Source organism: Leuciscus leuciscus (genome assembly GCF_965113295.1).
Source record: "Leuciscus leuciscus genome assembly, chromosome: 17".
Taxonomy (NCBI): Eukaryota; Metazoa; Chordata; class Actinopteri; order Cypriniformes; family Leuciscidae; genus Leuciscus; species Leuciscus leuciscus.
Window position 1 is genome coordinate 35,674,786 of NC_138741.1, and position 14,131 is coordinate 35,688,916.

The 14,131-nt window shown below is 37.4% G+C and overlaps 1 protein-coding gene and 1 long non-coding RNA gene across 2 annotated transcripts in view; both read left to right on the plus strand.

The window, feature by feature from the left end:
* The first annotated feature begins 1,452 nt into the window (after positions 1 to 1,452).
* Positions 1,453 to 14,131, plus strand: part of stxbp6 (syntaxin binding protein 6 (amisyn)) — a 53,850-nt gene continuing 41,171 nt past the window's right edge. Inside the window, exons 1-2 of the mRNA XM_082143663.1 lie at positions 1,453 to 1,689; positions 13,310 to 13,508. Coding sequence (XP_081999789.1) covers positions 13,355 to 13,508 — 154 coding nt within the window. The 5' untranslated portion in view covers positions 1,453 to 1,689; positions 13,310 to 13,354. The remainder of the gene's footprint in view (positions 1,690 to 13,309; positions 13,509 to 14,131) is intronic.
* On the plus strand, positions 2,047 to 4,772 carry LOC309478626. Its single transcript, XR_014199062.1, has 3 exons — positions 2,047 to 2,339; positions 2,410 to 3,120; positions 3,152 to 4,772. It is a non-coding gene; the product is annotated as an uncharacterized lncRNA (long non-coding RNA).

Genomic DNA, 14,131 nt, shown 5'->3' on the forward strand with positions numbered 1-14,131 from the left:
GATATTCACTGATTATTTTATAATTAACATGTATAATTGACTGATGGACTGGTCGTCTGTCCTTACTTAATGGACGGATGGGAAATTACTTTTTTTAAATGAAAACCGCAATGAGTTCAGAGATGATGACTCTTTGTTTTGAGAAAATATAGAAGGAATACAAAGCTTTAAAATATAGGTAGGCTATATTTAAAGTGCCATCATTACTGTTTGTATCACTAAGTGCCGATGAAGAGCTGAAATTCAGATATGCTAATGGGCACATGCTGCAAGCGGTCGACCAATCACAACAGACTGGGTCATCTGACCAATCAGAGCAGAGTAGACCAATCACAACAGACTGGGTCATCTGACCAATAAGAGCAGAGTAGACCAATCACAACAGACTAGGTCATCTGACCAATCAGAGCAGAGTAGTCCAATCACAACAGATTGGGTAATCTGACCAATCAGAGCAGAGTAGACCAATCACAACAGACTGGGTCATCTGACCAATCAGAGCAGAGTAGTCCAATCACAACAGACTGGGCCATCTGACCAATCAGAGCAGAGTAGACCAATCACAACAGACTGGGCCATCTGACCAATCAGAGCAGAGTAGTCCAATCACAACAGACTGGGCCATCTGACCAATCAGAGCAGAGTAGTCCAATCACAACAGATTGGGGCATCTGACCAATCAGAGTCTAGAGAGACTGAATCCTTTATCCAGTGTAGGAAAATCCAAAACAAAATAGGATCCTTTAAAATAGCCTGATATGGCCACTTTATTATTTTTTGGGGTTTAGTTTTTTTTGTTGGCTATTTGTTGTTGCATATGTGTCACATTTGTATTATGTTGTGAGTTCGTTTTTTATCAATATCCTGTTACACTTATGCAAATGTAATGTCAACACATGTTTGATCAGTTGTGTCACAGCAGCCAATGCGTTTATATTTGTGTTTGTTAAATACGGATTTAAAATAAGCTGTGTTAATAAACAAGGGTCTTTTCTCATTTATATTTATTTCTAATATACATAATAGTGTGCAATGATGTCAACGTGTTTATTGATACACTATATCATCCAAATAACACATTTTATGAATTGAATTGAAATAAAAACATTACAACTGAACCATAGTTATCAAAGGTAATTAATTGTTTGTTTGTTTGTTCAAAAAATTGTCAGTCACATACGGAGTTAAAACAAAAAAAAACCGAATTCATCAAAATTATAGACAAAATGATGAACTCCGATTTGTAGTATTTTCTAGAAATAAACACTGATCTTATGCACTGTCTTATAGTTCTCTCACTAAACGCCAGGACTTGCTTTACTGTTGAAATCTGTGTGTAGCCTGTTCCTGAATAACTCCAGTATAGTTGAATAAAGCCAGAATGAGGAAATTAAGGAGTTAAGGAAGTGAACTATAGCAGGTACAGTGTCGCGCGCGCGCGCGCTCACCGCGTCTGATCCACGTCACGCACATTTCCACGCGGTCGAGTAGTGTGAAGCAGCTGCGGTTTGTGCTGTCGACACACACACACACACACACACACTACAGAGTAAACACTAGACCAGCACTAATCGCTGCAGAGCCCGTGTGTGTGACAGGAGAAGCGCGCGCTCAAACTTTGCACGTTTCCAGATGGAGAACACAGCCTAGACGGAGCGCGAGAGAGTAACGCTGAACTCACAGTGAAAGGTAAGAAACACACCAGAAGATGATTATAGTGAGAGAAGAGGAACACTTATCAGTCTGAAGATGCTGGAAAGCACTGATAGGCTTATTATTTCAAAGTTTTGCCTGTTTGTTGTGACCGAACGCGAGTCACGGATCTTGTGTGACAGAAAACCCGCTCAGTTCCTCTCAATAACATCTGTATGAAACGAACACAGTGTGTCTGGAGACAAACCCGCAGTCAGGCGATCTCTTTCAGTTTCTCTTGAAGGAACTTTAGACTGGAGTGATTCTTCAGCGCGTATTCCAGCATATACGAGAATAACACACATTAATTTTACTACAGACAATCTGCAACATCGCCGCTGGTTTTATCAGAAGGAATGAATATTTGCAGAGAAATCATTTAAACACTGTGACTTTTGACCGGCTGTGTTTCAAAATCTTGTCAGCTGCCTTTCTTTCTAGACTTCATGTGTTTAATGATGAAATGATGAAATCTCTCAGTGAGCTTCTCGTTTTCACGTCAGCACTTTTGTTTCATCACAGGACAAAAACAAACATTGTTTGAATTACCGAAAACATTAGACCTAACAACTTCTATAGTGATTACATCGTTGATCTATGTACTATTCATTCAAATGAACTCATGTTTTGAATAGTGCTTTTGAAAAGTTAATTAATGATATGTTTATTGTATAATAATATGGAATAATATGTTTCAAGTCACCTTTATTTATATAGCGCTTTTTACAATACAGATTTTCAAAGCAGCTTCACAGTGGCCTCACATGACCAGCCCAGTGTGTCCCACTAAACCCTGATACTGGACACATTTGCTTGTGGAAGGAGTTCATCATTGCTGGCTTTGAGTAGTTCAGAGCTCCTGAAGGGTCATGATGGTGGAGAAATATATGAGATGGGAGGAAAAATAATGTCAATGATTGTGCATTCTCTCGCTAATGTTTTGCGTTCCCACGAGAAACTTTATGTTCGCTCTACAGTGGCATCAGTGGAAAACTTGCTTACGTCTAAATTCACACTGCTATAAGATGACTGTCATCATGTCCCATATTACCAGCGCAACATAAACCAAATATTACAGACTGTAGATTTGCAACCAACATGAAAATCCAAGGACATGCTTTGAAAATACCTGGTAGGTTTGCAAAAAACTAAAATAATAATTTACATTTTTACAGACAATGTCTGTGATTGTGACTGAGTCAAAAAAAGTGACTAGAGAGAGAAATGTCTAAATTATAATCCCTCAAGTTACAAAAATATATTTTATTTATTTATAATCCTTTGTTGTGATGCAAAAATCACTTGGTGTGACAATAATCATCAAATTTGTTTTCTTTTTTTACAGTGAAAATCACATTTATCTATCAATTCAATTCAGTTGTAAATAAAGTTTGGTTAAAATATATACATTATTTTACAAAAATGGATGTATTAATGTGTATTACATGTGCTTGCAAAGATAAAGGCCTCGGACCTGTGCAATATAGTAAAAATTATATATAATATATTGCATAACGAGATTTATAAGCTTCTTTTTTTCTTTTTTTTTGTAGGCCGGTAATGTTTAGTCCGGGAACACCACAAATGTGACTTTCTTGTTTGTATAAAATAAACGCATTTCAAAACAAACTTCCTGGTTAAACATTAAAGCACTCTAGTGTGATAAACGGTGCAATTTTGTACCCATAGTTTGTTGAATATTGACAAATTTATCCACAAATAATGCTTTTTTTTTTTTCACTCAAAAACTGAGGTGCATAAGCTCAGATCAACGAGGACAATCAATCAGTTTAAAAAAAGAATCACAAAACCTGTGCAAATGGACAGAAAACAAGTCGACAAAAATATTGAATCCAAGATTTGGTCATAATAAAGCATAACAAGCAGTTTTTTACATTTTTGACCGTGAACATACAGGGTTTTCAACACCATATACGGGTTAGTGAGATTAAAATAAATGGTCCTCAGTATTTGCCACAGATCAAGTCCAGAAGCATCAGTCCTGCTCTATTACTGTGTGATTAAACTGCTTGAGTTGAGCTTTTTTCTTCTTCTTGCTCTCGACTCGATGCTTCTGGTCTGATTTAGGGTTTATGAGGGGATTGTTTCAGGAGCGCTGGTCTAAATATAATGAAGTCCACATCAGGTTTCTTGGGTTTATTGGGTTCTTGGTAATAATTCTCACTTACTGCTGAATCACCACACCAGATGGACAGCCCTTGTATTGATGTACCGTTCAGCAACCTCTCGCCAGTGTAGAAGCTTATTTATTCCTCTCAGTTTATTAAGTATAATGTGTCACCGCAAAACATTAGTGTATTTTAATATAGCAGAAATTATATGAGCATAAAATAGATATGGTGAATGTTGAGAATTGATCAGAGGTGATTTCTGAACGAGTTAAAGATGATGTACTGAACAACAGTGGAAGGCTATTAGATTTTCGGCTGATTCAGGGATTCGCAAACTGGGATTTACAAACGCCTGGGGATTTATGGAAAGCTAATAACTAATTGAATCATAAAAATAGAAATTAGAAAAGAGGCAAAATGGAGAGATATTAAACCGCAGTAATGAGTAATTAAATACATTTTAGATGATTCAGGAAAAATGGGGCAACACTTTATAATTAGGTTCATTAGTTAATGTATTTACTAACATGAACTTACAATGAGCAATACATTTGTTACAGTATTTATTAATCTTTGTTAATGTTAGTTAATAAAATCCAGCTGTTCATTGTTTGTTCATGTTAGTTCACGGTGCATTAACTAATGTTAACAAATACAACCTTTGAATTTAATAGCGTATTAGTAAATGTTGAAGTTAATATTAACTAAGATTAATAAATGCTATTGTTCATTCTTAGTTCATGTTAACTAATGCACCTTATTGTAAAGTGTTACCAAAAATGGCTTAAAAAAGCATAAATACAATTACTAGTAATATGATTAAATTGCTTATGACTTCTGACCAATTGGCGGCACTTTTACCAAGTTGATGTTGTGTGGTCAGTGTGAGGTGACAATAGCTATGTTTCCGTCCACCTATTTTTATGAGCATTTTCATCGTTCGCATGAGAAACGCTTGATGGAAACGCCCAAAATGCGCATAAATTAAAAAAAAAGTGCATAAAAACGTATGCGCTCAATTAAGTCTGATAAACGTTTTATCCGATAAGAAAACATGCACGTAAACTACAATGGAAACACATTTATTGAATCAATTCTGATGGGCATTTTAAAAAATCACGTGACTTTGTGATGGGACGGCATAACTGGACCAACCAGCGGACCGATCTCGTTGATATTTAGCGCCAGATTATCAGGAAGTGACGATTTTGTTCTCTTTGGCTCTTTTGATGGAAACTTGCTTAAGTTAAACTTGCGAACTCAGGTGCAGGACACTCAATCAACAGCAAAAGAAGAGATCGACCAATCATAGCGCTGGGTTCATTCCCCAAATAGAGACAGCAACAAAATCCACTCAAACCCCCTTCAACCCCCCCGCCGTCTGAGTAGTTTCTGAAGCGAGGACGGGACATTAGTCACTGTACTTCTAAATTATTAAAGTCCATTTAAAAATCTCATTTTGGTGGGATAAAATTAAAGTAAGTGTGTTTTTGTTTTTGTTTTTTTGGCAGAATGAAGAATTTAAAGACAGACATACAGTAAATATGAGTATTGTCCTAGTTTTGGTTAGATTATGACTAGTGTTTACTCTATAATACTGCCTTTGCAGACTGTTGATGTCACGTAGAGTGAAAAAAACCATTTTAAAATTGTGGCTGTTACAGATGCAACCCCTAGAATTAACTTACTATTCCTAAAATCACAAGATTTGAGACCAAGTTGTGCAGAAACCCTTTCCACTAGATTCATTGCAGAACACAGCTCACCATGAGCTGCTGCAGACCATGTGTCCTCACTGCATTGTTTTATCCCCAACCAATGTATATGTTGAAAAATTACATTCGTCTACAATTACATTACCCCCCCCCCCCCCCCCCCCTTTTTACCATACGGTTCTATGGGCTGCCATAAGAGAAGACAATGACTAACAACTGCTTTTTTATTATTTAGTTTTTTTATACCCCATTAATGAGTGAGATAATGATTACTCATGCACTCTGTGCCGTTAATTGGCTGTTTTGCACCAGTTGTTTGCTTTTGATTAAGGATTTGATCTAGTCAGTCTCAGGCCTCAAGCTTCGTGTGTTTTCCCTCCTAACTCTGGATTCTGAGCTGATGCTCATATTTTCCGCTCTGTGGTGTGAAGTCCTCTCGCTGGCTGATGGGAAACACACGTTGCTTTGACTTCACTATCCAGTCCTTCTGCCTCTCGTTGCATAAGAGGTCAAACTAACTTGCTAGTCCTGTTCTTTCTGTATTTTTATGTAACTGAGTTTTCTGTAAATGCTTGCATTTTTATTATGCTCAGTGTTTTGTAGTTGACTCATATTTCCTGGAGAATTCTCTCTTGATTTACAGGGCTGCCAACTCTCACGCATTGAGCGTGAGACTCACGCAATTGACACTTCACACGCTCTCACGCCACACATCCATTTTCTCACGCACAGAAAAATTGTGAAGCAAAGAGGTACTTTTAATATTAAACTAATTCTCAGCTCTTAGATTCCGTCAATTTTATTACGAAATTCAGACAAAAATACGTTTGGCGCTTGTAAATGTGACGTGACAGATCGCTGAGCGCCTCAGTTCAAGTGCACGTGAACCGATCATCTGTTACTCTTTTATTTAAAGATGCAGTACAACTTACCGAAAGTATATATATCGACCAATTAGTGTTTTTCAACCACGGAAAGAGGTCAATATATAACAGCAGGAGAACAATTATGTCACATAACGTTACATTTACCTCAGGAAAGCCATTTAATGACCATAGCATGTTAATTGAATAGAAAAAATAGCTAGGGAGGAGATTTTGCTGAGCACTATATTACATATTTATTATATTTTTACTTATGTCATTAAATAATTGTTATTATAACAAAAACTGCATTATATTTAATTGCATTTGTTATTTTTAACCTTTAATAATACCAGCAGATTGGGCCCTCTATGTTTACAGCATTAGGTGAGATTATTTTTTTGAATAAAATTTTAAATAAACATGTATCCAAAGTAGTCAATATTGAATCAAAATCGGAATCAAATCACAAGAATGGAATTGAAATCTTGAAATTTTTGTCAAGCAATAATAAAAACTGTATCCTACCAGTCATTGTACAATGTAAACATTGTAACATGTTGTCACTAAACTTCATAAAATTCTATTTAGTTACCAAATGTTTTGACAATCACAATTGCAGTGGAAAGAGACACTTCCACCAGGAACACCAGTGTCATGAAAGGCTGGACCTGCTCTGCAACAATCTTTAAATAGGTGGAAATTTACGTCCACATGAATATCCGGACCCAGAGTTTCCCAGCAGAACATTGTTCAGAGCATCTCACTCCCTCCAACGGCTTGTCATTATCCCACAGTGATCCTGGTGCCTCGCCGTCTCAGAGATACTCTGACACAGTCGTCTCGCCATAACAAACTGGCTCTTGTCAAAGTCGCACAGATCTTTATTCCTGCCCATTTATCCTCTGTCCAACACGCTGATGACGAGAACCGATTGTTTGCTGACCATCTAATCTAACCAGAGCTTAATATATGGACTTGTTAGGAGATGGTCAACGATATTCGCTTCACCTGTGATGGGTCATCATCAATGTATATCTGACCTTATATATCTGAACGTCTGACTGTTACATCAGAACCAGTGTGTGATGGCATAAAGATGCTGAATTAACAAAAAAGCCTGTTGAATTGCACTACTTGTAAAAAAAAAATGCATTGCATTAACCGTGCTTGCATTTTAATGCATTGTATTTTTAGGGCTTGCATTTTTATGGGCTGAAATTCAGCATGGGTGAATATTTCAAATCAAAACATTTCAAACACATTTTCATTATTAAAAATTCAATAATCCATATTCACCTTTCATATTTCACTTCCAAAATATTCGAACTGTTTAAAAATAACAACCTATAATATTCAACAGGCAATTTTCGGCCCATTTTATTTTGCTTTGCAAATTCGCTTCCACAAATTCAGTGGTTCAAATTCGACAGTAAATTCAACATTGACATCCAGGAACTGCAGGAAAAGCAGTAGATTGCCGAGCATACTCTCCATCTGCTGTACTCTTCTTCTGCCGTGTTGTTGACGAAGACCAGCAACAGTTAGAACAAGCCATTCATTCATAAAACTCATTTACAGGCTGTTTTATGTTAAATTCAGTGTCTTTACGGTTACTTTTCCTGTGTAGCCTACATGCATCTTTCTCTACCGTGAACGAGATTATAATGTTATTCCCCCGATGCGGATATACAGATCCAATGTTACATTTCTGAGGTTGACATATATTTCTCTTGGTTGTTTAGTTGCCTTAACTTTATATTGTGGCGATGTGCTGCATGCAGGCTGTTAGGGTTTCCTGCTGCTGGACATATAAAACGCTTAACGTAGCTTAATGGACTAATACAGTGATATAAAAGACCAAACTCGTAGGCAAGCAGATGGACTCAGAATAACATTAATAACTAGAGTGCAGAGGAACATTAAAATGTTCAGGATGCTTCGACACTATATGGGCTGACGGAGAGTTTGATGGGCATGTGTGCAAAGAGCCAAGCCCGTTTGACATCAAGTGGAAAAACGCCAAATTGGATTTCTAAAAGCCATTTGTTTCTCATTTAGGTGAGACAACAGTGTGCAAACGAGACAACATCAGCACTGACCTTTTCATGACAAAACCATTGCCTCCAGACCTGCTGATTGGCAAAAGGAGCTTTGTGCCCTTTGTTCAGGCATTGTGACTGTAGCTACGAGTCTTTGTTCTGTGTTACACAAGGGTCCGTGAGTTTGGTGCAGCCTCCCATATGCCCGTCCACAATGACTGCTGACAGACCGGACGTGTTTGTGTTTGTTGCTTTTGCATGAGTGTGGGTTTGGTTCTTGAAGGTTTTATTCATCGGTCTTAACTTTGTGTAATATTAGGTCAGTATTCAGAATTTAAGTTTGGTCCAATTTTTTATAATATCATGATGTTTCTGCTATCAAGTTATGTTTCAAATGAAGTTGATATTAACAGGTGTCATGTATAATGTATTTTTTATGTTCATACATTATGAATGCAACAACAACAACAGTTGCAATATGCAGCTTTTGTTTGACTGCTTAATTCTCCAGTAATACATTCAGTCGGTTGTTACCTCTTCTCGCCGGGGTCCTGATCACCCTGTTGGGCTTTATTTGGCAATAAAACCGGCTTATCACTTACTTAAAGAGACCATATAATGCCCCTTTTTGTGCTCTTCTAGAATGTTTTCATGCTTGAATGTTCAAAAAGACACTTATTTTCCCATATTCTCCATTGTTGCAGCTCCTCTCTTCCCAGTGTGTTAGTAGTAACGCTCCTGGGGTTCGTTTTCCGATGCCAAATATGGTTGCATGTTCCATCATTACCAACACAATTCAGTGGAACTTGTGACTATAGTTGGCTAATGATGCTTTTGGGGAACGCACCCCTGGAGCCGGTTGCACAAACTGCTAATACTCGTCTTAATACTCTGTTTTAAGTCAGTTAGATAAAAACATAGATTGGTCTAATTTGAAACCAAAAAGTTAGACTGATTGCCCCTTGCCTAATCGCTATTTGGTCATACTAGTGCATACTTAAGACACAGGCTGCATCCGAAATCACATACTTCCCTACTATAGACTAGGCGAAAAACAGTATGTGATAAAATAAACATGTCCGAATTCACAGTACTCATAAAAGAGTAGGTAAACTGCACCCAGACGATGTACTATTCCAGCCGGGAGAGGATTTGGGAATAACAGTGAAGCGACAAAACTCTCATGATAATCACAATGTCCAGACTAAATTCATACTACGCACATTAATACTATTTATACTACAGGGCCGTTGAATGCTTGAATCTGATTGGTTGACGAACGTTCTAAGGTGTGCATTATTTTCAGGGAAACGCAGGGCTAAAGTAGTTCCAGGCAGGTCTTGACCGCATTACAGTTCCATATCACTTCGCCTAGTCAACTGTAATAACGGAAAATAGGATACAATTCATAACAAGAAAAAGCCCCATGCGCTTGATCTGCAATTTTCAATGTCTAGCTTCACATTCAATAGAAACATGCAGTTTAATTTTAATAAATAAAGTATATAGTCCTATCTATAATCAATAGAAAATTAAACTGAATATAGGCTAAATAAATGGATAGTCCTGCAGCACGGATTTTTATTGCAGATAATATAACAAATAAATAATTATTTAAAGGCCTACTTGTTAAAAGGGCTTTGTGTTTCATTTGTTTGGCTAGTCTACTGTCATCTGTCAATAATGAAGAAAAAAAAGAATGAACGAATTAATTAAAACGAATTGAATTAATAAATAAATAATAATATTGACGCACATGCTTTTCTGTCTCATTATTGCAACATCTCTCTCTAATAACTGCATTAATAACTGCATAATGAATGTAATTTGATACTTATGACTGATCATGCCCAAACGCGTGTTCAGCGCGTTCAGTCTGTGTTCAAAGTCGGTGTTTAAAATCTGCTACAGTCGATCATGTCGATGAAAACAGTCAGAGAATGTGTCAGCTAGTCGTGTGTCCCCAGCATTAGTCTGCTATCAGTGGCTCAAACCTCCATTACTAACTCTACCTAACCCTAACTCTAACCCTAACCCTAACCCTAACTCTAACTCTAAAATGACGTTTTGGAATTAGCAACGGAGGCATGGGATTAGATACGTAAGAAATTAGTCCTACATACAAGAGCATTTTAATGACAAAAACTTTACAAACGTCTTGAAATACATAATCTGAACAATGTTTCGAGGTGTGGTAACTGTAGTATAAGCGGAATAATTGACTTCAGGCCGTTGAATTATTAGAAAAATAATGCACACCCGAGGTGTAACGGCCACTCCGCTTCGCGTCGTGACTGCATTACCACCTTTTTCTAATAATTCAACGGCCTGTCGTCAATTATTCCTTACATAGTAGGGGTGTAACAATATATCACAATATAAAAATGCAACAGTATGTATCGTGGATAGTGACAATATAGGTGTATAATTCACGTTTACAGAGTTTTAGTGTCGGTACTAAATTAAACTATATATAATATATATGTAATGTTGAATATAATGTATAATAATGCAATGGGGGAATATTTGTGGGTCCTGATGATGCCAAATGTCTGATGTTACGAGTAAAGGTGGCCTATAATATTTTAAATATATCTAGTCAGTGACAGAGATCAAGCATATTCATCTACAATAGTGTTTTCAGCTTCAGAATCATGAATATTGTTATCCTGGCGTCTCTATTGTCCTGTGCTTTGGGGTTCAGCACCAAGTCCAAGCCTGTTCATTTACACACACAATGTAATACCAAATTTTGCATTTTAATCAACAGTTCATAATTTGTTAACCTTTTACCATATGCCTTGGAATATCGCAAATTCGCAATCATATTGTGAGTATCGTGATATGTATCGAATCATAACGAGGGTATCGATTCACCCCTACTATATAGAACATAGTTTTTAGCGGTTGCGAATTAATTACTCAAAATATATGTACCTACTCAAGAGAGCATGTGATTTCGGACTCAGCCACAGTTTTTAACATAATGGCTATGTTTATGCAACCGGCATCTGTTTAGTTCCTGTCTCTGTGAAGCCCCTCCTTCTGAAAAGCACAGTGTGCTTTGATTGGTCGCCTGGATCAGTGTGTTGTGATTGGTCAAGCTCTTTGAGTGTGTTTGGAAAATGTTCCGCCCCTTACCATAACCGCCAGTTTCAACACACATCTAACGCAAAATGGTTGGACATTTTATCATTGGCGTCTTGATTAGAGGGCTTCGCGCTCAACTTATCCCACTTTTGGTGCATGCTGGGGATTCACACAACACTCAACCAAAATTAAACTGGTCGTGCTGCCTAGATAGTTTTGCATGTGAACCATAGTGCTTAAATCATTAAAGGTCCGAACGCGTGATATATGTAGAGAAATAATAATTCCACATATGATTCCATTAATCATGGTACTAATAACTCAGTAGGTCACATATGAAGAGGTCCTGCTAGATATTGACTTTTTTCTCAATTCTAAGAATGCAAAGAACGGACTTGCATTCTTGTGAAGACCGATGTTGTCAGGCGACCTTGAAAGAACAAACTCAGAAGTACACGAGGACACAGAACGCATCGTTGTCAGAAATTAGATGTGCTGTGATCTTGTTGCTTAAAGGAACACGCCGACATTTTGGGACTTTAGCTTATTCACCATATCCCCCAGAGTTAGATAAGTCCGTACACACCCTTCTCATCTCCGTGTGTGCCGTAACTCTGTCTGACGCACCCACCGCTAGCCTAGCTTAGCACAAAGACTGGAGGTAAATGGCTCCAGCTAGCATACTGCTCCCAGTAAGTGACAAAATAATGCCAACATTTTCCTATTTACATGTTGTGATATGCATAGTGATACAAGATGATAAAAGTGACCTTTTGATAAGTGATTTACTCCAACTCTGAGCGAACTCTCTGCTCCTCACCACGGGGCTTCCCAGTCGCTGCGTGCAAATCACTCCGCCCAAGTAGCAGTGCTTCGCCTTCTGAGAATATAGTTCCCAGTATGTATACGGTTAGAAGATGGCTGTGTCTCATGTGACCTTGTTATTTGTACACACTGTGACTATACAAATCTCAACATGTAAATAGGAAAATGTTGGCGTTATTTTGTCACTTATTGGGAGCAGTATGCTAGCTGGAGCCGTTTACCTCCAGTCTTTGTGCTAAGCTAGGCTAGCGGTGAGTTACGGCATGCACGGAGATGAGAAGGGTATGTATGGACTTATCTAACTCTGGGGGATAATGTGAATAAGCTAAAGTCCCAAAAAGTTGGCGTGTTCCTTTAACTGACCGTTCCACAAATATTAGGCAGTGGGGCAACACCATCCAAAGCGCAATAAATATAACATAACATCACAGGTGTCGTAACATATTAAAATATTTACTTGCATTATTGCTATCTTTTTAGTTTTTGTATTTGTGTAAATGAGTATGCATTTAAGGCGCTTTGTCAACATTAAGATTCTTTTAAATATGCCAATTTAAAACTACTGTAGGCTTTCTCCACGTATTTATAATTTGATCAAAATGATGTTTTTACAACATATTTCACAAACCGTCACGTATTTGCGAGCTTTCAGCGGTAATCTCTTGAGTGAAAACTAGCGTACAGGCTTCTGTGCGTCGTCCGCCTGCGATGATGACTGGGTTTTTTAAAGGTTTGATTTTCTCAAGTCTGCATCCTTGATATCAAGAACACATCCAGGGACTTTCTCTGTACTTGCATTTTTGAGTATTGGAACCAGATTGTAACGGTTGATGATGATGATGATGATGATGATGATGATGATGATGATAATGATGTTGTACAAGGACGCAAGATCGCTTAAAAACTCCTATTGAGAAACGGCCTCTGTGTCTCATTTCTTCTGTCGTTAGAGTTAAGAGAGCCCTGCCATCACCCAGCCCGTGCCATCGGCTACAATGAGTGGCAAATCGGCCCTCAACAAGGCGGTCTTTCTTCCGAATGATGAGCGGATGTTGGCGGCCGTGCAGGTGAAGAGGAGGACGAAGAAGAAGATCCCATTCTTGGCTACAGGAGGCCAGGGGGACTACACCACATTCATTTGCTTATCAGGTAAAGTCTTCCCTCATCACTTCCCTCGATTACTGCGGCTCATGTTTGAGCTCAGTGATTCGATCCCTAGTTATTAAACTGTGGCTCGTAACTTCACCCACACCTTTGAGCTACAGACATGAATGATTCCTCAAATCAGGTTTATTAATAATTGGTATTTACGTTAATTTAAAACTGCATGATCAGAGGTATCTAAGAAGTGTTGAGATACTTACATAGTGTGTGTGTATATATATATATATATATATATATATATATACACACACACACACTATGTAAGTATCTCAACACTTCTTGGATACCTCTGATCGTGCAGTTTTAAATTAACGTAAAAAAAAAAGTGATATATATATATATATATATATATATTAATTTTCATTTTCATTTGTTAAAGTTTAAATTAATTTTTGTGTTTTTGCCATTTTTGTCTATATAGTTATTATTTTTTATTTCACTTTTAGAAAAAGCAAAAGCCTTGGAATTTTGCTGAAATAAATTTTGCTTGAGGGGTTTTGCATATATATATATTTTATTTCAAGTTATGAAAGGTTTTTTTTTTATGGTTTCGATTGTCAGTAACTATAATAAGTTGGGACAATTGTGACGGAAAAAAATTACAGGAT